This window comes from Myripristis murdjan, chromosome 7, assembly GCF_902150065.1.
Source record: "Myripristis murdjan chromosome 7, fMyrMur1.1, whole genome shotgun sequence".
In the NCBI taxonomy this organism is placed as follows: Eukaryota; Metazoa; Chordata; class Actinopteri; order Holocentriformes; family Holocentridae; genus Myripristis; species Myripristis murdjan.
In genome coordinates, this window is record NC_043986.1 from 23,397,190 (window position 1) to 23,421,170 (window position 23,981).

Sequence of the window (23,981 nt, forward strand, 5' to 3'; positions counted from 1 at the left end):
GCAGTTTGGGCTGTACATGTTCTTCTTGCCTTGTTACACAAAATGTCTGATTATAAGTCCAAAGCACAAAGGGTGGGCTATGCAGCCCTGAAAACAGGTAGAAATTTGGTTTAGATGTTTGAGGAACATGTACAACATGATCCATGTTATTAAAGCTGAGGATGTGTCAGATTTCAAGTGGAGGAAAAAGTCTGGAGTTGAACCCTTACAATGCCGCTGACCCTGGACCCTTTCATTAGAGAGGACACTTCATTTACCCCGGCACTGTTTGCTTGTGACCATGCTTCGGTTTGTTTGGGGTGTAACCTTATCCTGACATGGGACATGCTACATGCTAGGTGTCCTCTGACTCAGACTCACCCCAAAACAAACAGATATTAACACGCCAATCATTCCCAGGACCCCTCATCCTGCGCCTCTGCTTGCCCCAACAAGGGAAGGGTATCAGCCATTTCTAAACAATTTCCCAGCCCACCGTGGGATGTGACCTCCGTGTGCCTTGTACATTAGCGGGATGACAGAATCCCACTCTGCATGTCGGTTCACACCAGCAATCCCCTCTGGCAGATTCTCTAACAGCACTGATCACAAACCTCCAATGGCTTCTATATAAGGCTGTGTGAGTCGGCATGACACCTTGGTGGTCTGGACAGCATTAACATCAACATTGACTTATAAGGAGGAGCAAGCCAGATTATGGCGAATAACAGGGAAGGTGTAACGTTTTAATAGGATATTGTGACTCACCATCCCAAACATTGTTTTTAATGTTTACAGAAGGTGACACTAAGGTGAAGTACGGCACATTCTTCTAAGTTCCCCGCAGGGTTCAGCCCTGCACTGCACAGCATAGTCTGGACAGGACATTAAACACAATACACCAGGAAATAGTAAGATGTGTGACAGGGCAGGAATAATAACAATTTGTAATGGGTGAGTCACATTTCTCAGAACATGTTAAATAGTTTGTATTACATTTTTACAATATATTTTTTTTTCTAAATGGCTATACTGAATGACCCTGCCTCACTTGATGAAAATCTATCTGATAAATGTGAACTTCCACCTGATGACAGATTTGGCCTCAGGAAGGAAGAGGCAACTTGAACACATTAGCAAGAAACATGCAGGAAATTACTCTTAAATGTGTCTGTAATGTGTCTGTAATCCGGGTGTATATGGCACATGACAGATTGCGAGCTTTAGAGACCAAAAGTCCTGTATAAGCTTAAAAATGTAGCTCCAATGGTAATCTGTTTTATACTGCCAGCAGCAGAGAGGAAACATTACAGGAAGCTTTTGTTTTCTCCAGCAACCATTACTGTTGTTCCAATCTCTTCTAGAAGTGTCTTTGTCCATGGAGGAAATATGTGTCGCCATTCCCCTCATGAAGAGTCAAGTGTGTCGTCTTCATTGGTGCCATCATTTATTTATTATAATGAGATGTCTCGAGTGACAATACAACTGGTGAAGACTCTTGTCTGGTTCCATTACAAGACGCACACAGATTGCAGAGGAGATTTATGCTTAAACTTGCAACAGACTAATGGATTCTTGGTCATGCTATTTCCATAACACAAACACAAACCAAAAGTCATGTGAGAGCATGAGTTTATGTTTATGTTTACGTCTATGACCAAAAACAGCTACATATCTATATTTATGTAACTATTTTCACTTCAAGGACAGATTTTCTTTTGCCATGGGAAGCTGGGTGAGTCTGTGTTTCCATATGCATTGTGTCAAACATGAACGACCAAGGGAGTGGGTGTGGGAAAGCCACAGTGGCAAATTGGAGGGAGTGTGTGTCTATGGGCATGCGTGTATGTGTGCACAACACAGTCTCACGGCAGTTTGTGCACAGACACAAAATTTAATGGACATGAATTGTACTTTCTTGTGTAAACTAATGTGCATGAACACAATTTTAATTTGTGTCCATAAACATGGTTTTTCCTTCAGCTAAATTCAGGTAGCTGCATGCTTAACTTGGTTAAGGTTGGGAAAGGTCATGGTTAACATTAGAAAACGTTAATCCTGTGTAAAATAACGGGAAATGAACAGACTAAAACTCGGATCTGCTGAAGGAAAGTTAATCATGCTAAAAGGAAAGTAAACTTACAATTGAAAGACATTACTTTGAAAGTCATGCTGACTGTCATGAAAAAAATGGACAACTCATATCCATGTACATGACTCTATAAATTAAGTTTTCGCTACTATATCACGACCGTGCCATGAGATCAGGCTGGTGTATGTATATGTGTGTGTGTGTGTGTGTGTGTGTGTGTGTGTGTGTGTGTGTGTGTGTATTTGTGTGCGTGTGAAACAATACCCCGCGGCTCTCCAGTGGTCACACACTGATTCACTGCCCTCTCCTGCTGTACCACCAGATACACACACACTCTTTACAGCCACATTCCTTCCCTCCAAGGCCTCGCGGCACGCCCCCTGCAATAGGAAAACACAGGAGGGGGTCAGGGGGCACACATTATTCTGAGAGACAAATAGGCCATGCAAATAAAACACGACACCCTTCACACGGGACCTGAATGCAGAAGCAGTCGGCTCGCTGGGCAGACATGTCTTGTTCAATGGCAGCATGTGTCCATTCCAACATTCAACAAACATTCCTGTTGGTATGTTTTCACAATGAAAGTGCTCTGACCTCTTTCGGGAGTCACATCCTCTGTGGTTCATCGCACATTTACAGTTTTGTCACCATCTTAACCTACAAATATCACCTGTGATCCTCTAACACCCCGGACTAAGTTATACAATGTTTCAGTGTTGATTCAGGAATTCAAAACAGGATTTATCCTATTAGCCCACAGTGTGCTACATTTTGTAGCATAACGATTGAATCTTGTGGTTTTAGTCTTTTTTTTTTTTTTTTTTTTTGTCAGCCTGGCCACTCAGTGCCTCAGTGACCTCTCGTCAAATGATGTCAAGCATTTTACGTCACCCTTAAAAATTTTTATGCAAACATGTTCGGCATAGCAGGACACAGATACTAAACACGGCGTGAAGCATGTAGTGATGCCTGATAGACATGTGTGGTAAATGCAGCCGGGTCAGAGTTGGTGTTTGGGGATACTTATGTGTGTTATGGAGTGTGGAATGAACCTGGTGGAGCCGACAGCCGGGTCGTGTTCCCCCAGCGACTTGCACACTGCTGCTTTACTACCCACCTCCCTGAGACCGATTAGCGGATGTACATAAAACAGAACTGCTCATTTTCAGGTGTTTTGTAGCTGTTTTAACAAGGTAACATGAACAATGGACACTGTTTGGATCGTCTCGCTCCACACACACGTTGCCTCAATTTGTCTGGGCCAACAGTAAACGCTCCACCACAGAGACAGAGAGATGGTACAGAAATGTAGAAACAATATTGTTTGCCTTGTAAGGGGACACTGGGATGATTTCTCAATCTGAAACAATCACATGATTTACTCAGCCGCTATGTTGCTAAGAGCTTGTGTTGAAAACAATGGACAGTCCACTCAGCAGCGCCGGCCAACTCAGGACTTCCACTCCTTCATGACAAATCTGTCGTCCACTGCGCAATGCCTGGCTGGAGCGATCAGCAACACCTCACCGCCCTTCCTCTTTCTGCAGTGTTACGCAGCACACAGAGGAGAGGGACTTGGGATTTGAGTGTGTGTGAGTGTCGGTGTTTGAATGTAACAGAGGCAAAGAGGAGAACCTCGCTGAAGCAGGAAGCCCAGGCAGGCCTTTACATTGGAGGAATTTCCTGCCTGTTAGATGCGTATCACTCCATCGCTCGCGTCGAGGCGAGAGACTTAGGGAGGGGAAGGGGAGGGCGGCGGGGTCTGGATCTGTATTTCGAAACAGGTTTCAGGCTTAAGGTTTAGATCAAGAGCAGGTTCTGCCATTCAGAACGTAAGCCACAGTAGCCCATTCTTCCTAAGGACTTACACCATTCACGACTGACCACAGCCTTTTCATGACAACATAGGCTTTTGTTCAAAAGCAAGAATATCCATTGCTGCCTCCAATTTCCTTCCTCGACAAAACTTTTTATCCACTGCTAAATGAATCACAAAAACACTACATCCAAAGAGATTTGCAATGTGGTAAAGGAACAAACAGGAGTTGAATTCTTCTTTTGTTTGCTGCGGCCCGGCTTGTGTGTGTACAAGCCATGTCGCCTCTTGTGGTCCTTATTTGCCGTCTGTTCCTGAGTGATAAAATGGCGTTTATTCTGGGACTTAAAAGGCTAACAGTTGCCTAATGGCAGTCATCAGCGTGCCCCTCCGCCCCGCCCCCATGGAGTCCATCACTGTCAGACCACTGTTAGTGTTGAGAAATGAGAAGAGGGTGGGGCGGAGGCCAGCAGGGACCCCTGGAATAGAGATCATTTGAATGTGGAAGATAGATTTGCACGTTGGTTGCTGAAGTAGTACAACTACTCTAATTTTGAACTTCAAATGTTTAGGGAACAAAATTGTAGCACATGGGCTGTGAGTCTCGATTGATTAGTAAATGAATTAACAGAAGACAAAGTGGCAGTTAAGACTCTTCTCATGCCCAAATTTATTCTACTGCCCTAGAAGGATTTTTAAAAATGTGTAAACAAATGAGAAGTAAGTGCCTGAGAGTGTTGGGTTCATGCCACCTTGGCTTGATTTAACTGTGTCAAGATAACAGTGCTGACTGGCCTTGTGGCAGTACTATTAATAATTTGTCCCTCTATATAGAAAGACATGTGCTCAGCTCCCTGAGAGGAGGTGTGTGCACGCATGTGTGTGTGCATGTCCATATGTGTGTTTAAATACACGCATAATATATGCCTGGCTGTGCATAAGTGCCAATGTGTCAGACCTATATTTATAAAAGCTGGCCAGCTGTGTTGAGTCCTGGTGAATGTTCTATAAGTGTTTTGTTGCACTTCAGATCTGTTGCCATAGCGGCCCAGTGGTGATGTCAAAGCAGAGGCATTGGAATATCCACACCCCCTTTTCAACGGAAATCACAGTTGGAGTGAAATGGAAAATACCGTTCACTTATCCAGACCCAATTATGCATCACCCAAAGCAGAACAGCCTCTGGCCTCACGCACACGAAATGCTAACGGCTCAGACTTGTGTACACTGGCTTGTACGTTAAGTTGCTACTGGATGACACACATAGACAAATTGGGGGAAAGAGAGAGTGAGACATTGAAGAAAGTGTTTCCTTTTTTTGGTGAAGAAATATCTTTGCAGCCCTCAGGCAATCCTGTGTCCTCCACAGAGGTCAGATTGTTGAAGTTTTTTACCCTTGACAGAGGGGTAATTAGTCCACTAAGTATTATACAGTCCAACCAAGCAGACAGCACAGGAGAGAATGTCTGACGAAAAGACCATTCCAATGTTATCTATATCTATATCCCCAAAGTACTTTACTCACCTCCTCTGGCTGATCTCAAACGTTTGACTGTGTTTCATCATGATGTCATGTGGCTTTCTGTAGCTGTGGTGACTACCAGTGGCCAGCCTCAGACCTTGGAATATCCAGACAAATAAATCAAGGTAAAGTGTGCCGACATACCTATCATTTTCAATTGATCAGTGTGGTTGTGGCAGCTAACATGCACCCCAACCAAACAGTTTGCAGGTTCTCATGTCAGAGTGTTTTTTTTTTTTTTTTTTTTTATTACAGTTGTTATGAAAACTGAATCGCTTTTCCAGTGGGAAAGTTTAACTCCCAAATCATTTTGATGGTTACATGATCTAGCTTTGGATGGCAGCCACTCCTTAAAACTCTCGCTTTTCATTCATCTGCAAACTCATCATGCAGACCTAAAAGCAGAGGGAGAGAAAGAGAGCCCGCCAGGATTAGGGCTTTGAACCATCACGTTGCCCCCAACAGCTGTGAACTGCCCCCCAGACACTCTGGATTACTCCCATCAGTCTGCGATTGGACCTCCCTTTCTCCACTTGGTGTTTCTAGGCCAGTTATAAATATGAGCAGCACTTGACAGAGAGGTCCTATATGTTGCTACTGCCACACCGCCAAATTTGGCCCCGGTGCTCAATCCTCGAGGCTTGAAGAGAATCAGCTAAACCAACAGTCACTAATTCCAGCCAGTGTGGATAGCTTTATTAAAGGTCTCATTTCAGTGAGTAGTTGCCTTCCGCAGCCTAACCACTTTCCAACTGCGTTGGTCTCGTGTGACTCAGAAGCAGAAATACGAAATCTTCCCACACCCCCAGGAACATCAGAGAACATCATATTTCTGAATCAAATCAACACTATAATTAGATAAAAGCACATGTGGATCACACATCTACTTGTTATTCTGCAATAAAGGTATAATTACAGTGGGGTTATGCAATAATCTAGTAATTGTTTTATTATGAGACATTTGAGAAGTTTTGGGGTGTTTGACCTGTGGAGCAGTGACTATTCCCATTCTTGGTTTTGGCACGAATTACTGAGAAAATTATGGAATCATTTAACAAGCTGGTGCAAAATGTCAGAGCTGATAAAGTCAAACAAAAAGTTTGCATTAGGGCTACGAATGCCCCCAAGAGAGAGCAAAACAATGCTCATAACAGTCTGCATTCTTGTCTTATCAGTGAAAACCTTCTCCAGTGATAAACATCAACTGGTTGATTAACCTGGACAACAAAGGTATGTAAATAACCAGCAGTCTGGGTTGGACATGTGCAGCTTCATTGACCTTTCCATCACCCATCAGCTCTCCTTCTCTGCCAGCAACATCAGGTCAAGATAACAGTGAGATAAACCGAGAGAGGGTCTTGGATCCATTGTTCATTTTGGTTAATAAACTCGATATCATCACTGATAGGCGGCGGTTTCAATTAGGACTCAGTGAAACAGAGTCCAGGCTTTCACCGGAGAGCTGAACCTTATTCTGAGATAGCCGCTGCAGAGGCTTCTCCAAACTTTTTTGTGAATCACAAGCTCCACCTCTCCACAAGTTTGTCACGGGTGTAGGAACTCCCTGCTTTCCATATACCGTGATTAGGTGAGCAGAGAGAGAGAGAGAGAGAGAGAGAGAGAGAGAGAGAGAGAGAGAGAGAGAGAGAGAGAGAGAGGACGCTCAGAGGAGCTGACGGAGCATTTATGAGATACTGCCCAGTTTGAGTTAACAGGGATGCAGTTGAGATAGCCACAGCCAACCACTGTTTCAGGGGGTCTCTGCGGATTTGAAAGCACCAAAAGTCGGGACCAGTTCGCCGTTTAGCGCAAACTTTAGTGGATTAATTTATTCTTTAAAAAAAAATGGGGTTGGAACGATTTCGCTCAAAGACGCCGGGAATAGCAGCCCCTCTTGCCCGCACACTCCTTTGTATCACCGGGGTTTTACTCACTTTCTCTCCGCCAGTCTGCGAGGCGTTCAACTTGGACGTGGAGAGCCCAGCTGTGTACAGCGGACCCAACGGGAGCTACTTCGGATATGCAGTGGAGTTTTACTTGACAGATTCTAAGAGGTGAGTTTCTCTTTGTGTTGTAAAATGCTACAAAACACGGGGTGGGCAAGTGAGGTAAAAGTCGGGAGATCCCAGCAGCAGCTCGCACATCACACACTCCAGTACAAAATCTGGAACATTTGTTTATAATCTTATCTTGGCACATAGCGATGCCCGGTTGCTACACAAAGGCGCACCGTGAGACTCAAAACTTTCCATCTTTTTTTTTTTTGAATCAGAGAATTTGACAAACTTTTAGTGCTTGTACGGGTCCTTGCTAAAAGTCAGAGAGTGGGGTTTCCATTAGGAAAACTTTTCATTCATTCGTGGGATGTTCTTTTGGCTCTTACACCGCATCACATTTTTGTGTTTCTCTTCGGAGAGCTTTACGCACAGCGCGCAAGCCGCAAACGCACAAGCGGCTCATTTGGATGAAGATGCTCAGAGGAAATGTATTTATGCTCTGAAAGGCTGCTGCTATTATATGTTATGCCTAAGGCGCTGTATATATTAAGTGAAAAAATGTATCAATTTCATTTCATTGTCAAAAATGAATCCCCTTAAACAAAAACAAAAAACTTTTCAGATAATCATCCTTAAATTCTAATCTCATTGTCCCATAAAATGACATATAGTGGTGACCTTATAATCTGTCTTGGCCTTTAAATGCCCAACAAAGCCTGTTAACCGCAACCATATTGGTCTGAAGTGCTCCAGCTGATTTCAGGGCTGCTCCTCTCAGTGGGGATGTGATCTCTGGCTGTGTGACACAAACATGCTGCCACTGTCTCAGCATTCTGGCATGCAACAGCCCCGTCAGTCCTCCTGTAGAAATCTTCACGTGGACTCAAGCTGATGTCATGCTTGTGGTCAAGTATAATGACCTAGTATATTGAGGAGAGTATAACAGCCCAATATGGCAAAGAGTCCTGACTGTCACATTATTGTGCCCAGCAGATAGCAACATCTGGTCTTTGTATAAGTTGGACGGCAGTTGGAGGGAGAGCGTGAGTTATTTGCATGCCGGTAGATGTGTGTTTATGTTGCTGTGACCGTGTCAGTCAGTCTTGGTGCCAGCATACAGTACATTTTGGTCTGCCTTGGACCCCAGCCTGTGATTGTAGTAATCATTAACCGAAAGTTATGCAGTAGGTGCCCAGGCACGGTTTTGCTCTGACACAGTCAGACTTCCTGACTGAGTTTGAGTCTGCACCGTTTCGTCCCACCGTTCCACCAGCCAGCAAGCTGGGATTTGAGGAAGGGCTTTGTGCCGACTGGGCCGCCAGCAGCTCTAGTTTCCTTGTTTCTCCTCCCCATTTCTCAGGACATCAGACACTCAGACATTGGGAGATCCCCCTCCTCTTTCCCTGGTACTCGCTTTCTCTTGAAAGGCTTGTTGCTGCTGGTCTTCGTTTCTCTGCCTGGGAAACAGGAGCTTCAGGAAAGCTGATTTACATGAAGAAGGTGAAGCATACAGACACTGAGTCAGAGCACAGCATGTTAAAGTCTCCCTTCTCCTCTCTCTAATGTTCCCCCTCTGCACTTCCTATGCTGATGTCATTCTGCAGGGCTCTTTAATCCCTCCATCCCCCAATCCTTCCCCCGCTGTCTAGCCTCCCTCCCTAACGTCTCTCCCCGTCTCATTAAGCATGAGACAGAGTCGACGTCACCTCACTGATGACTTCATCTGAACTTTTTACAGTTGAGATGCCATGGTTATGGAGGAGGGGATGAGACAATGCTTTCTGTATGAACAGCTGGGAGAATTTTTAAGGGCAGCTTCCTATAACATAGCTTCCTTTAATTTCCCTGTGGATGATATGTGTTCAAAAGTCAAATGTCATACCCAAACAAAGTAAGGGAGAGCAGATTTAATGCCATGCATCATCAGTTTATCAGCAAACCACAGGTATCTCCCACTATTTTCACACAGTTTCTCAGAACTTAACACGTCAAAACACATCAATAAATTGGAAAGCCAGGCATAAAATGGGTTTCTGTTATCTCTTGTGTTGGCCATCACGTCATTATCGCCCATGCTGTGGAGATACGGGGAGTTGGGGAGTAGCTGGAATCCAGAGGGGAGGTCAGCTCAGGGCTGCGCGGGGAGTTTCTTCACGTCAGGATGAGATGGTGCAAGATGTACAAAGCACAGCTCCGACCGTAGGTGCAGTTTTGTTTTTATAAACAGTGCAAAACATCCGTTCGTCACTAGTTGGACTGCTGCGATTCTGCAGTTGAATGAGAATAGATGAACAAGTAGAGATACATATACAGACATGACAGGAAGCCACTTCTCCGACCCACGCAGTCATGACCCCGTCAGGCCTACAGAAACAAAGGCGTACTTTCTCCTGACTTTGACACTGGTCCTTGACAATAAGTTTGTATATGCGTGTCTGTCATACCCCTCGGCTCAGCGTAATAAAATTAAGTGCGGACACTGGTTGGCAGCCCACCATGGAAGAATGCCTGAGGCTCTGTGATCTGTGTGTGACAGCTCTTGTCACATACACACAGGAAGGGAGAGAGGATATATGGCCCTGATTTGTTTGCGTGTGTGTGTGTGTGTGTGTGTTAGCTGCTCAGTCTAGTAAGGATCAACTATTCCCAACTTGGATGTGGTTTTTAAACGTCCCATTCCACATCATAATTACACTTGGACACACTCATGTTGACTGTCTTCACTCACTTAATAATCAAACAGCTCTCTCTGGTGCCAGCCAGGCAGGGGATCAGGGAGTGGATCACACCAAGATAGCCAGGGTCAAAGATCAAGAGCTGTAACTTATAGCAGACCTGGTCTGGGCTGACTAGAAGGACCAATCTGCTTCTGATGCTGGCAACAGCAACAACAGAAAAATGACTCATGTTGAAGTTTGGGTGAACACCTTTAAATAGCCAGATGTCCCACTCTCAGGCTCACTGTTCTTTTAACAGCGGGACACTTCATTCATTCGCATGCACTGTCCTTTCCTAACCACACTCAGCAAGAATAGGGGCTCATTAAATTGTTCAGGCAGTGTGTAATGGAGGCCCAATGCAGCTGATGATGGAGATAATAATGTATTCCAGTCCACCCCTCCCGGCCGCGCGTGTTTCACCAGGGTGTTGGTGATGTGCATTAGCTCACGGATGCTTTGGCCGTGACGAGCGCATGTCGAGGTCATCCGGTGCATGTCGGTCACTCTCCTGGAGTTTACCCTCTCAAACAGGGTTACTGTTGAACTAATATTGATGTTGGACTTGGGGGGCTCTTTTGGCTACCAAACCAGCAATGTTTTCCCTGTGTCTACACCATGGTCCCTCTCCATATATGATCAGTCTGATGTCAGTTTTTGTTTTCCTTGCTGTCCTATTGCATGGACCTGTTGCTAAATCAAATTGGTGCATGTTTGTTTTGCAGAGAAGGAACTTGTATATTTGGGCTGCCAAGCTATTCTTCATCCAGGTTCTCAGCAATCACCACCCACCATCACGCGCAGACAATGGGGCCCTTTGTTTGACGACATAACTTGTTTGCTGTTTTTCATTGAAGAAGCTTTCTGTGTGACTCATGTCTTTCTTTATTCATGGGCTTTTTGAAAAGATGCTTATATTTTCTTCTGTACAGCTGTGTGTGTATCTGTGATAGTCAGGCCAACAACAGTAGAGGCTGTTGTTGGAAAGGTCAATTGGGATATACTTAGCCTGGTGACACTGGCTACACAGCAGTCTGTCGCTAACATATGTGGCTGTCCAACTTTTACTGGTCTGTTGGTAATAGGGGGTTGATATAATGAGCCTGTGTGTGTTTCCATGGAAAAAGATGTCGGCGTGGATAGTGCTGATGGGTTTAAAGGGCCCGTGGACCCCGTCACGTCTGCTGTATGGCATTGGAGATGCCTACGGGACATCACGTCTACTTTGGAAATGAGCTGGCGATTGGTCAGGGTCAATCTGACTCACACTTTGGTAGATGCAATCTCTTGACTGGCCTGGTTTGTTTTAACCCCTGGGTCACAGCATGACTCATTTCTTTGGTAACTTGATAAAGGCTATCCCTCACATGGAAAAAAAAGCAAATGACAAATGATGATCATTATTTGCTAACAAAAATCATGTTGAGAACTAAGGGAGATAGCGCAGATATAAAGAGATGGGACGTCTTGGCAATATCAAAAACTTGGGATGAAAATTGATATTAAAAAAAAAAAAAAAAAAAAAAAAAGCAAATGACACCATTGTCTGTTTGAGAAATGGGGTGTACTTGTGTCTGAAATTCAAATCAGCCATAGTTCGCAGATTCAGATTTGTACTGAGAATTAGACTATCCAGCCTCTGGTCACTATTGTGTGTGTGTGTGTTTGTGGGTAGGGGGCTGTATAGACAAAGTGTTCCAACAGCTGTGGTAATTGGGAGTGATCAGAGAGGTGGTTGTGTGGCAACCCCACACCCTCCTTGTCCCCACTCCCACATTTTCTACAACAGCCTCTCTATCCAGAGGTGTGAAGCGCTGGGCCCCCTGACGTGAACACCGAGGCGAGGTGTGAACCACCGGCAGTTAAACTCCCCTCATGAGGGTTTTAGGGTCAGTGGAGCTGTGAATTACCGGGGGGGTTGGGTGGTTTAGGGGGAGGGGGATACGGGGAGAGGGGTGGACTACAATTTGGTATCAGAAAATACACAGGCTGGAACCTCAAGTCATGTTGATTTTTTTTGTTAAGTTGCAGCGTGTGTGTAATTACTCACTTGCCTCTTGTGAAATCCCTTTTAGCAGTTAAATGACAAGGCTGGTGGTTTGGGGGGGAAATTAGCCACTGGCTTTCACACATTAACATGTTGAGATGAAGATGATATAAGTGGTGTCCGAATTGCAGAGATGGCGAGGAAGAACGGCTGCTTGTTGGACATCTTGATGCATTTACCAAAGTAGACTAATATCTGCTACCCTTGGTGTTATATATCCTGAACTGTAACATGTGATGTCACCTTTGGATGCCCCCATACTGCTCTGACAATAAACAACAGCGTTTGGAACAGTTTGGTCACCTGGGCCAATGCAGTTTGCGGGCCACCTGCCAACACCCTTTGAGGATATGTAGGAAATGCTTTTGTGGTGATGGTGGGATCTGGTCCAACAGGCGGGAGTGCTTATCTGATCAGCAGCGGTTGGCGCGGGTTCATTTCTTAAAGGCTTCTTTTTAATTTCTTCCCGAGATCTGGAAACATCTATAAATGGCATTACAGTTTGCATCTTTGGAGAGCATCGTATCGGCTTTTTGTCAGGATGTATCAGATGTGAACGCCCCTGGGCCTGTAGTCCGGCGCACAGATCCTTTCTCCTGCTCTGTGACTTACAGCACCATCTGACTGTTGAAAGAAAATGTGGCTTCAGCGCAGCACAGTAGACTCTCTGTAGTCAGCACACGCCATCCCAGCAGGCACTGCTACTCTCATCATCCTCGAGCTCCTGGACAGCAGCGATGAGAACATGTGTGCATGCGGTGTGTGTGCATTTATGTGTGTGTGAGTGAATGACTGAGTGTGTGTTCACTTGGACACTGAGTAGACGATCATCTGTATGGCAGCCGTAAGGACTCAAACAGCTTCTGTCTGGCCTTGGCTCGGGGAGGATGCGAGACTATTCCTATGGCTCCATGTGGTCTAGAATAAGTCATCACACACGACTTGAGCTTCTCGTTTTTCTGTCATCCAGCCGGTCTCACTGTACGCATACTTTCAAACACCAATGCTGCTTTAGGACTTTCATCTCACACGCTTGCAGTGATCATTCATTCATGGTGTTTTTTTTTTTTGAAAATATCCACCTCCTTACTGATCCATGTATCCAACTAAGTGGAGTTTTGTTGGAGCTGAAGCTAATGAGAGCTGGGAGTCGCTGTTTACTCTTTGCTTCTCATGAGTGGAGCGGGCTGCCCTGAGTTCAACTCAGGCTGCTGCATCTGAATTCCTTCACTGATATGGAACCACTCCAGTGTTGAAGTATGTGGTGATGGTTGAGTGTAAACTCACTGTAAAAAAAAATCCACTGTGGCACTCACCCGGTGTCTGTGCCATAGTGTTGAGTCTGCTGGGTTTACGACTGCAGATGGTGACTGCAGCGGGTACCAGCAGACTTAACGAATGCAACTGTAATCTTTTTACTGCTTAGTCAAAGCTGCATGTGTTTTTTTTTTGCCTCCCTTCTAGCTTAAAGCAATTATAATACTGTTCAAGTGACATAAACCTCGCAGCTGGGAGGAAGACAATTAAATGTGGAATGGAAGAAAAATGGTGTTTGGGATGACGAGGAGGGGGGCAAAAAGGAGGAATTTGCCCTCTTTTAACCTCACCATAAACTCTATTAGCCATGGCTATGCGCAATAATGTCACATCAGCAAGTTCCAGCACTGCATCACCCCTAATTTCTCAACGCCACATAAAATAGTGGTTGCGCTGCAGCAATTATGGTGTGGTGAGAGATTTTTTTTAAAGTGTCGTCTGATTGCTAACGCTTCAAATGAGACAAACCCAGTCTTTGGTTACCGTGAGGGTGGTGTTTACGCGTTCCTCAGCAGCAGCCTAAATCAATTACAGTAGTTTAATAAATGCTGATCTGACAGATGGGGTGGTGGGCTCATTAGTGGCTGGTGCATGGCAGCTGATTGGGCTGGTGGGATTCACTACGGTGAGGCCGCTAATGTTTTTTTTTCCTCCAACCACTCCCTCACAAGTAAATTGCCCAAGGTCGTTCTTCCTCAACCAGTTTGCTCTTTGTATGCAGCATGTATATTTTTTTTTTCCCCCACTGTGAATCTGTGTTTTGTCTGGAGCCACCTCTGCCACTGTGGCTTGAACACAAACCCATAAGAATGTCTGTCCTTCATCGTTCGTCCCCTATCGCTTGCATGCATTTGCATACTAATCCAAGAGCCTCTCCCTGCTTAAACAAAGGATTTCTCAGCACAGCGCTCTGCAAACTGCAGTTAGAGCTTCATGAAATGCTAACGATGCAACAGCTCTACCTTTGACTGGAGAGCTTGCAGATAAAGTGGAGGGGAGGGGAAATGCCAGTTAGAGCTAGACCGATTCTGACTCGATAAAGGCCCATTAAATGCTAATTCTTCCTTATTTACAGTACACTCAGATTGCTATCAATTTCTAATCGTCTGTGTGTATGAGTAAGGCGGCGAAAATTTGCTTCAACCGCCAACTTTGTGATTAAAGCATGATCCGCTTGTTTTGTTGTTTCCTGTTATTTTTTTTCCTCTTTGAAAATCTGCCATAGCCGACGAGAGCTGGACCGTGGTCAGATATGATTCAACAATGGATGCCATGGCTTCCAGTTTCCTTTGCATTTTATTGTCTTGCGTGTAGATGTGCTTGACATCAGGTTGTTTCCAAAATTATTATTATTATTATTTTTTTTTTTTGCCATAGAAACCTCAGATAAACTCGGCTCTGCAATCTTCTAGGAAACTTTCACAACCCAAAGGAATTTTGGAGTTGCCAGAAACATTGCTAGTCATTCATTTGTTGTAGTCAATGTCTTGGAATTTCTGGGAGAGTATGTTTTCTCTTCTCCTTGGGAAGACTCGGAGGGTTTGCAAGTGACTGACAGCCTTGCTACCCTGTAGGTAAGTCCCGAGCTTATCTAGAACAGATTAACACACAAGTGCAGTCTATATATTATCTCCTAGTGTTAAATGTTTACCAGACGACTCGTGTTTGTGTGTGTGTGAGAGGCAGGGAGAAAGGGAGATTCTCAGCTGTCTCATCGTGAGAATCCGTGACAGGGAAGCTTCTCTGGGATTTACATTATTCTACAGCTGGAGCGCTGCTGCTCTTCTGGGATAGTCCCTCCGTCTGCACACATAATAAAAAAGAGGCACTCTCTTTATTTCTTCAAGTGAGACGGATGTGTTTCTTTTCCTCTCTTTCCCAAACAAACCGAGGGTTTCTGCCCAGTGTTTTGAATTGGGGTTTGTTGCTGTATCCTTCCTGTAATATTGAGGAAACAGGTAACGGTGCGATATTAAACTCATAACTTCTGCTTTACAACCTGCCTTTGGTTCCCTCCTACCGTTGTGTGTTTGCACCACAAAGACCACATTCCTGGCCCAGTACTTTGCTGTGAAAGCGAGATTATTTTTTTCATTAGCCATCCTGAATCCAATACGTTTCTGTGCCATTGTGTCATTTCAGGGAAAAGATGGGTTTGATGTCTTCTTAACATTGTAGATGTCTTGCACTACAGTTTAGCTGCTTTTTGCCTCACACTCTCCCTTCATCTGGACCCACTGACCTGTCACTCTTGGGGGCAGGATTCTAAGTTTAGCCAACATGTAAACTTTCATGCACTATTGGAAAATCTGGGGCAGGAAAGGGTGTGCTCTTCCTGTTTTGGGACCCCCTCTTCTCCCCAGACCCGGTCTACAGCCGATGCTCCCATGCCTCCTCTACCCACATCATTGCCTACAGCTATGTCTGTGATGATAGTAGGATAAGTGGGTCCGCAATGAGGTAATGCCTAAACCATCCACTTAAGACCGATTATCTACCAGGGGGGAAAAAGTCTTTCCAACTTCACCATGCCCGGGTCTTGACACCCTCCACTCCTTTCCTCCATCCACCCATCACCTATCATCGCTCTCTGTTTACTCAAGCTCTCCTCCACCTCTCAAATCTTTTCTCTCTGCTCTTAGGCTCTGTATGTTGGAGTCACCTGCAGTCTTGCTTGTTCTTGGTCTGTCTGCTGAAGTGGTTGCTTGTCTGCTTTTTTTTTTTTCTACAGCAAAGCTCCAAGGACATGGATGTTCACTATGCGCAACAGCTGTAGAAACAAGTGTGTGACTCCACTTAGGCCGTCTGCTTTCTTGTTTTCTTATTGAATTTGCCCCATAGGGACGCATATGTGTCAATGCATGTGTGCGAGCGTTTCTGCCTGTGTGTGTAGCTGCACGCAAGTATTAGCGCGAGTGTATGCGTGTATGTGAACATAACATGTCATGGCAACCATTTCCCCTCCGTTGCATAGGATTATATAACTCGGAGCTGAAACCTGCTAAAATGTTTTGATACAAAGTCAGAATACAGCTTACTAAGCAGTGAAATGTGTGTTCTGCATTATGTAAAAGCTGTCGAGTGGGAGGTCTGGCATGCACTTTTTAATTGATGCCAGACCAAGAGCTAATTTTACCAACCTTAGCACTGGATAGATAAGGAAATTCAGGTTTATAAAGGTCTTGTGGTTTGGTAGATGTGTGACATTAGATTTACGGCTCTCTCTCTCCCTCTCTCTCCTTCCCAGTGTGAGTGTGGTGGTAGGGGCTCCCAAGGCTAACACCAGCCAGTTCAACATCACAGAGGGAGGATCCGTCTTCTACTGCCCGTGGAGCCGCAGCCAGACAGAATGTCACAGCATTGAGTTTGATACTGAAGGTAAACTTTGTCATCCGTACACGGACACACCGCATTCACCTCATGACATCTGGGACTTCCAGATCCGCAGTGCCAAAGCAATCCGGGAACATAAACAAGAAACAAACATGGGTGTCCTTCACTTAACAGGCTTAAAAGCTATTTTAACAAACTTTATTTATACAAATTTAAATTGTGATGGCTATACTGGATAAATGCCGAGCAAAAGGCATGAACATCCCAGAGTGGTTCAGGTGCTGGACTAATGGAAGATCATACCAAAATGTGAGGAAACGTTTGCACACAGAGTAACTGGATAAATACAATGTGTAGAAAATAATGTAACATAAATACAATACATGCATAGTAAAGGTGCATGTGTGCATGCTTTCTTACCATTTACTGGCACAAAACCCCCACCATGTTGAGAGGATTAAATGTAAATCTAGGCAAAATCTTTACAGCTTCATCTGTAGACTTTGACTGGCTTTCCTATGAAATGTACAGGTAGAAAATTAATTCTTCTGATATATCCAGTTGCACATGAATGCAGGAATGCGCAATATGGGTCATTTTATTGAAATTTACACATGAGACAGCATTTTATTATTTGCAGTTGCATTTTATGGCTAAATCATATGTACTGCTACAAGACCAACATGCAAAATCTGTTAAAAGTGAGCAGCAGCCTCTTATTGTCTGCACTGGTTGCTGGAGTGGTTGAGGACAGTGGAGGCAGTGTTTAAACACTGTAAAGCTGGCTGAGCTCTGCTGCTTCTCTGTGCACTTCTCAAGCCAGTGGGTTGTTTCCTTCATGCTGTTGCAGTCAGCAGCAGGCCCAGATCAGGCGTCAGTGTTCCACTCCACTGAACGGGTTGTTGGCTACGTCGGTTCCTGTAAGTTAGATGATCCTTTTTCCTGTTTGTGTCCTGTCTTTGGGGATGAAAAGGATAATGGGGTGTTGAAGAGGTTTTTGAAAGATACTCCTTCCTTCCTCTGGGCTGTGTTTGTGTTGCCCTGCCTCAGGAGCAATAGGGAGATAAGCAACCAGTAAACAAATAAGCCAAACAAAGAAATGTCCTGTTTGTGTGACAATGGAAGCAGACACCACCGGTCCTGAGAAAAAGGATGGAGTTGAGTCAGAATTAGACAAATTGGCTTAAGTGAAGACGAGGAAATGTCTGAGATCTTCCAGTGAATGGATTCTTGTTTCACTGCTGACAGTCCAAACACCCATCAACCTCTTTGGAAAGGAATGGGGAAATGGTGTCGTGAGGAAAGGTACAATCAAAGTAAAAAGGGTGTCAAGTTAAATTTTACTAGACTTAGACTAGACTTCAGAGTGAACACGCTCTGAAAACACACACACACACAAATGGTATGCATCACACATCACACGTCGGTGTGTGTGCATGCTACCCAGTTAGTGGGGGACTGTTGGCTTCTTTCCTGAGAAATCAAAGCCTTGCACTGTAGGCCAACTTAAATTTACTGTCCATAATGCACAATAGGGGAGAAATATTCCACTGACTCTTTCACAAGCCTCGTTTAACAACCTCTTTGCATAGCAGTGCACTGCTGGTTGCCCTTTGCTCATTTATTTTTCTACCCTTTATCTCGCAACAGAAAATGTGCTACACATCCTTGTGTGCTGGCTGGAGGCCACAGTGAGTGATGTCATGTGCAAGCAGCGTGGTTTCAGGGTGAAGGATAGTCCCCTGGGTTGTCAGAGACTGTCCTTTACTTTTTTCTGATGGGCTTTGAAGGTGTAGATTAGTGTGCCAGAGCCAATTCAGCCATCTGGACCAGACCAGAACCGCTGTGCAGAGGAGGAACATTCTGTACATTATTATCCGCATGTAAATCTCTATGTGCCAGAGAACTGTTACATGGATGCCTATGGCCATTTACTATGGTAATTGATTCAGCTCACTATGTTCTCTTTGCCAGTCCTGGAAATAAAGGATAGACGATAAGATATGACACTGAGTGATGATGCCGGATACGTACAGTTTTGCTTTAATCTTTTTACTTGCTCTACTTAAAATGAGTGCTGCAAGTACATTAGATTTTATCTTGGGCCTGACTCCTGGTACCCAGTCCTTTCCTGTGGTGGAGCAGTGTCAGCGGTCTCCCTCTCTCCTGGTACTGACCCACAGGCCATGGACCCTCTTAATTAGCCTAACTAATTGGGTTAGAGGGGCCAGAGGCCCCCCTCCTATCCACTTCCTTTTCCATTGAGATAAGAGCCTGTCTATGGATTTGAGAGGAGAGGCGAAAGAGGGCAGTGGGGCGGGTGTGAGAGTGGGACACACAGGGTGGGAGGATGGGAGGGCAAAGAGGGCAGAGGGAGGAAAGGGAGGGAGGAAAGAGAGAAATCAGACACTGTTCCTCTACTCTGTCCCCCCTCTCATTCTTTGTCCGTCAGTACTCCCTCAGGGATAGCTGATGTGATGAGTGAATTTGGCCATTTGTCTTCTACCCCATTGACACACACACACATGCGCGTGCACACACACACATGCACACTCACACACACTCTTACTGAGAGGCTCTAACCCCTCTAATGGCTGTCCTCTCACACAGTTCAAAGAGGAAAGTGAGTATATATGGACGTGCCCCAGACTCCCACACTCCTTTGCTGTCCCGGGAGAGATTGGGCCAGGCACCATGTCACATCAGCACACTGTGCTAACCAGCCTCCCATGAGGACCTCAGATGACATGTTGTTGTGGCCTGGTGTCTGCTTCTCCCTTTATCTCCCCACTGAATCGCACCCGTGCTTGGATGTGAGCGTTTTGCGTGACTCTGGCTGGCTGCACTGGGCGGCTGTGCTGAGATGCTTAACCAACACATCTTTTGATCTCTCAATCCGTCACGCTGAATGATCCACGATGCGGCGTCCCAGACATGGACAATGCCGTCAGTGACACAGAGCTCAAAGCGCTGCCTTGTGAGAAATCTCTCCCTCCAGGTCCTTAAAAATGAAACAGAACAAGGCACTGATATAGATTTGCTTCCTGTCTTTTAAGATAGAGAGGTTACAGTTTTGCGATATGATTTAAAGGTCGCATCTTATCCTCATACATCTAGTTGCCGTGGTAACATGGCTCCAACCTACACAGTCCTGTTCGGCTTCGACATCTCCCTGGTGGCACCGCATTGGCCTTATCCAAACAAAGGCCCCTGAGTTATGAAAATATCAAGAAAGTATGCTGTGTGAAAAGGTACTGTGTTGCTCTGGTGGATTAGTTAAAGTAACAAGCTACTCAGGAGATCTTTTGATGTGCAAGTCATGTTATTGCTCTTGTGGCTAAAGCTTGTCTCTTTACATATGGCCTGCAGCACACTTAAAGTGGGTGCAAAATCTGCTGCTGTTAGCCCATGATGAGTCATATTGGAGAGAGAGGCTGGCGATAGAACTGCAGCAGAAGTTAGGTTATTAAAGAGCCATAACCTTGCTGCTTACCTTCTGGGCAGAGGGGAGGCAGCACTCCCTGGAAGTGAGGGAGAAAAATGTGGGTAATCAAATGAAAAATATCAAGAGTGGAGACAGTGTCAACAAATATGAATAAAGAGATGTAAATAATATCGAAAATGACAAGATAGAGCAGAGAGAGAGACAGAGAGAAGTGTGTACTCAAACAAAGATGACTGGGAGGTTGCTATGAGGAAGCTGGGCCAGAGTGTATGTTTTCCTTGGACTGCAGCCCCTTCTCTGTTTCCACCAAGACATGGAGCAGGCCCTCATCCCAGCTCCAGGCTGCCTAGTTGGCCGGGGAGAGGGGAGAAAAGAATAGGAGAGAGGAGGAGAGCCACAGAGAGAGAGAGAGTGGGCTGACACACAGCCCGCTTTCCTCACATCAGTTGAGGTCACAATCTCTCCTAGTATCAATCCCCTCTCCCTCAGAGATGCTGCTCTGCTATTTTGCAACATGCCTTTGTGGTTTTTTTACTGACGCAATCTATAGGCGGAAATGAACTAGATCACTGGGTGGAGTGGCTTTTCAACACGGCCTGTGTGACTCCTCAAAACATATTTGCAAATCCCCCAGATATGTCATTTCTGAATTACAAACCCTCAGTGGATGATCTATATGGTGTGGAAGCAAAGGCCTTGCCCAGTCAATTTGTTTGAATTTCACCCTCCACTGCAGCGCAGATGCAACATCTGTCTTCCAATAAAGTTGTGTTTAAACCTGACTCCTCACACCATCTGTCATGTCACCTGCTGCTGTCACAGGGTTGAAGTGGGAGATCAGGGTTACTGGCCAGGTGGCCAAACAGAGTCAAGGGTCAGTGAGGCTGAGCTCGTCCAGTCCAGTCCAGTCCAAACCACAAAAAGCCACAGAGGAAAACTGCCTCTCACTGACATCTGAACAGTGGCTGTGTAGCGAGATACCATTCTTTCCGAATTCTCACCCTGATCATTTTTACATGAACAATAGTGGAACTGGAGTCTGTAAACTTGCTTTGTGCCAAATGTCCAGATGTTTCCAAAGATCTAGGAGGGGCAGGGGAAAAGGGGCGGGTGAATACATGGGGTTCAGCTGAAGACATGCACGCTTTGTCAAAGTGCCGCCTCCCAATGTCATTTTTCTCTGTTTCTCCCAGGGGACCGCACCGTCTCACTCAATGACACAAACCACCAGGCTGAAGTCAAATCCCACCAATGGTTCGGCGCCACTGTGCGTTCCCACGACGACACCATTCTGGTAAGGTGACCCTCTCAGAGACTGATGTCGGGGGTTGAGCAGAGGGAGACTTGGCTTTCAACTTTGCTCCACAGCACTGATGCCCTCCACTGTTATGAGTAGGCTGCTCTGGTCACACGGCCATGAGAAACGTCTGTCTTGTCGTCTGTATGTCACTAGGAATGTGTGTTCTTTGTTATACGTTTGTCTCCAAGGTTATTGTCCATTGAGCTGGCCAATTTTCACTTCCGGTCCCGATGCACGGAAAAGAAATGTTTTGTGTTGCCCGTGAGATCAAAGTTGAGCCACTTGTTTGTTCCTATTGCTCGGGCTGTGACCTGGGTTGAGTTACCCCACTCCAGATGTACCACTGACCTCTGCCAGGGTCTCCTCCTGAGTTCATTGGGCTGTTGTTGCAACTGGAAAAACATCTCTCACCTAACCTCCACACCTCCTCCCTACCATCCCCCCATCTCTCTTCACCCCTCCACCCCTCTTCCCAGGCCTGTGCCCCTCTCTACTCCTGGCGAACTAAAGACGACACCCCCCACTCGGATGCTACAGGGACCTGCTACCTCTCAGTCAGTAACTTCACCAAATTTGTGGAGTACGCTCCCTGTCGCACAGGTTGGTATCGCTACTCGTTAAATTTGACACCGCATCTTGATTGATGCCTCTTGTAGCCCACCTCGAAATGACAGCTGTCCCTTCTGTTGGGAATTAGATAAGGGGTCAACTCTCCCACCCATGAGGCAGGGCAGAGGAGATGGAAATACTATCAAGTAACAGTGGGTAACAACTTCCAGAAACTGTACCGGCTACAGAAAGACATCTTTAAATCAGTCATGTTACTCCATGGGGACCAGTCCAGTCCCTGCCCTGACATCAGACAGCTTGATGTCATTAGCAATAATAATGAGCTGACACCTGCTATCAATTATTTACCGAAAACTATCATATGCTAACAGTATTTTCATGAAACATTATCCTTTGAGGTATTTTCCTACACCACACTGTTTGAATGGTTTATTTAGGTTATCTAGCAGTTTTGAGATGTTTATGAGTGGCAAATGATTCATGAACCATTTCCTGTCTTTGTTTCAGAGTTCAGAGAGGAGAAGGGACAGGGCTACTGTCAAGGAGGATTCAGTGCTGATTTCACCAAGGTACTGTCCGCTCTTTTTCACGGAGCACAAGGTGATTCCAGGATAACCTTTTCTGTGTTCATCATAGTAATGCACAGACTGTATCTTTCAGGATGGCAAAGTGGTATTAGGAGGGCCAGGCAGCTACTACTGGCAAGGTATGTAGAATGTAAAAAAAAAAAAGTCAAATTAATTTTTTAAAAAGAATGATAGTGTTAAGTTTATTTTCATTGCCATCCTCTCTCTTTTGTTTTGCTCCAGGTCAGGTGATCTCTGCCGCCAAGGACAAGATAATTAAAGCGTACTACCCGGGCTATTTCATGCAGTCTGTGGAGGGCCAGATCCAGACCAGACAGGTCAGGACCGAATTTGATGACAGCTACCAAGGTAAGAGCGGCTAACTAAACATTCAGCTGTTATTATAAATGAACATCACCATGTATCTTCATTTTTTTTAAACTATAAAAGCTAAGGCTAATATCTGTGCTCTTATGTTGTTTACAGGCTACTCTGTTGCAGTTGGGGAATTCAGTGGTGATGAGGTGGAAGGTAAGGACATCAAATGCTGTGAAGGTGCATGGCCAATGTTTGCTGAGCTGTACATGGAATGAATAAGGCAATGTGGCTATGTGTGCATGTACAAACACTCTCTCTCTCTCTCTCTCTCTCTCTCTCTCTCTCTCTCTCCTTCTCTCTCTCTCTCAACGACACATATATTACACCTGAAATGAACATGAGCTGAACTCATCTACAATATTTTACCTCTCTATTGAGCTGGAGTTCATGTGAATGCTGGAATTCTCCTGAGCTCCAAGTGTTTTTTCTTTTTTTTTTTGACCTGTATGATATTTTCCCTCCTAAATCTTTGCTCCTTTTCTCTGTGCTCCGCTCAGATTTTGTGGCTGGGGTTCCAAAAGGAGACAAGCTTTATGGTTCGGTAAGAAAGCATAATCATTACTCTCATTTTAAGAAGAGACTCAAAGGGCTGTCCTTTAGACATGGGGGGAGTTAATACAGCAGGAGAATGATAGAAAGAAAACAGTCCTAGTGATGTATATCACAGAGCGAATAGGTTTTTGTGAGTAGACAGTCTGTTAATACAGTATATTGATTATATACTGAGACATTTCACCATATGTGGCCATTTTGTTACAGGTGTCTATGTTGAATGGTACTGATCTGCAGTCCATGATGAAGTACACTGGTGAACAGGTGAGTCGCAGGGCCTGTGTCCCTCCATCTACAGAAAACACCAAGTGCCAGTCTCTCTGTGTTTTCATTGCCTGGTGCCTCAT

At 45.1% G+C, this 23,981-nt stretch overlaps 1 protein-coding gene across 1 annotated transcript in view; it reads left to right on the top strand.

The window, feature by feature from the left end:
* The first annotated feature begins 7,083 nt into the window (after positions 1-7,083).
* The window catches only part of itga5 (integrin, alpha 5 (fibronectin receptor, alpha polypeptide)), a 34,419-nt gene continuing 17,521 nt past the window's right edge, over positions 7,084-23,981 (top strand). Inside the window, exons 1-10 of the mRNA XM_030055567.1 lie at positions 7,084-7,466; positions 16,738-16,868; positions 21,462-21,562; positions 22,045-22,168; positions 22,646-22,707; positions 22,799-22,844; positions 22,948-23,073; positions 23,191-23,235; positions 23,580-23,623; positions 23,842-23,898. Of these exons, the coding sequence (XP_029911427.1) occupies positions 7,258-7,466; positions 16,738-16,868; positions 21,462-21,562; positions 22,045-22,168; positions 22,646-22,707; positions 22,799-22,844; positions 22,948-23,073; positions 23,191-23,235; positions 23,580-23,623; positions 23,842-23,898 (945 nt within the window). The 5' untranslated portion in view covers positions 7,084-7,257. The remainder of the gene's footprint in view (positions 7,467-16,737; positions 16,869-21,461; positions 21,563-22,044; positions 22,169-22,645; positions 22,708-22,798; positions 22,845-22,947; positions 23,074-23,190; positions 23,236-23,579; positions 23,624-23,841; positions 23,899-23,981) is intronic.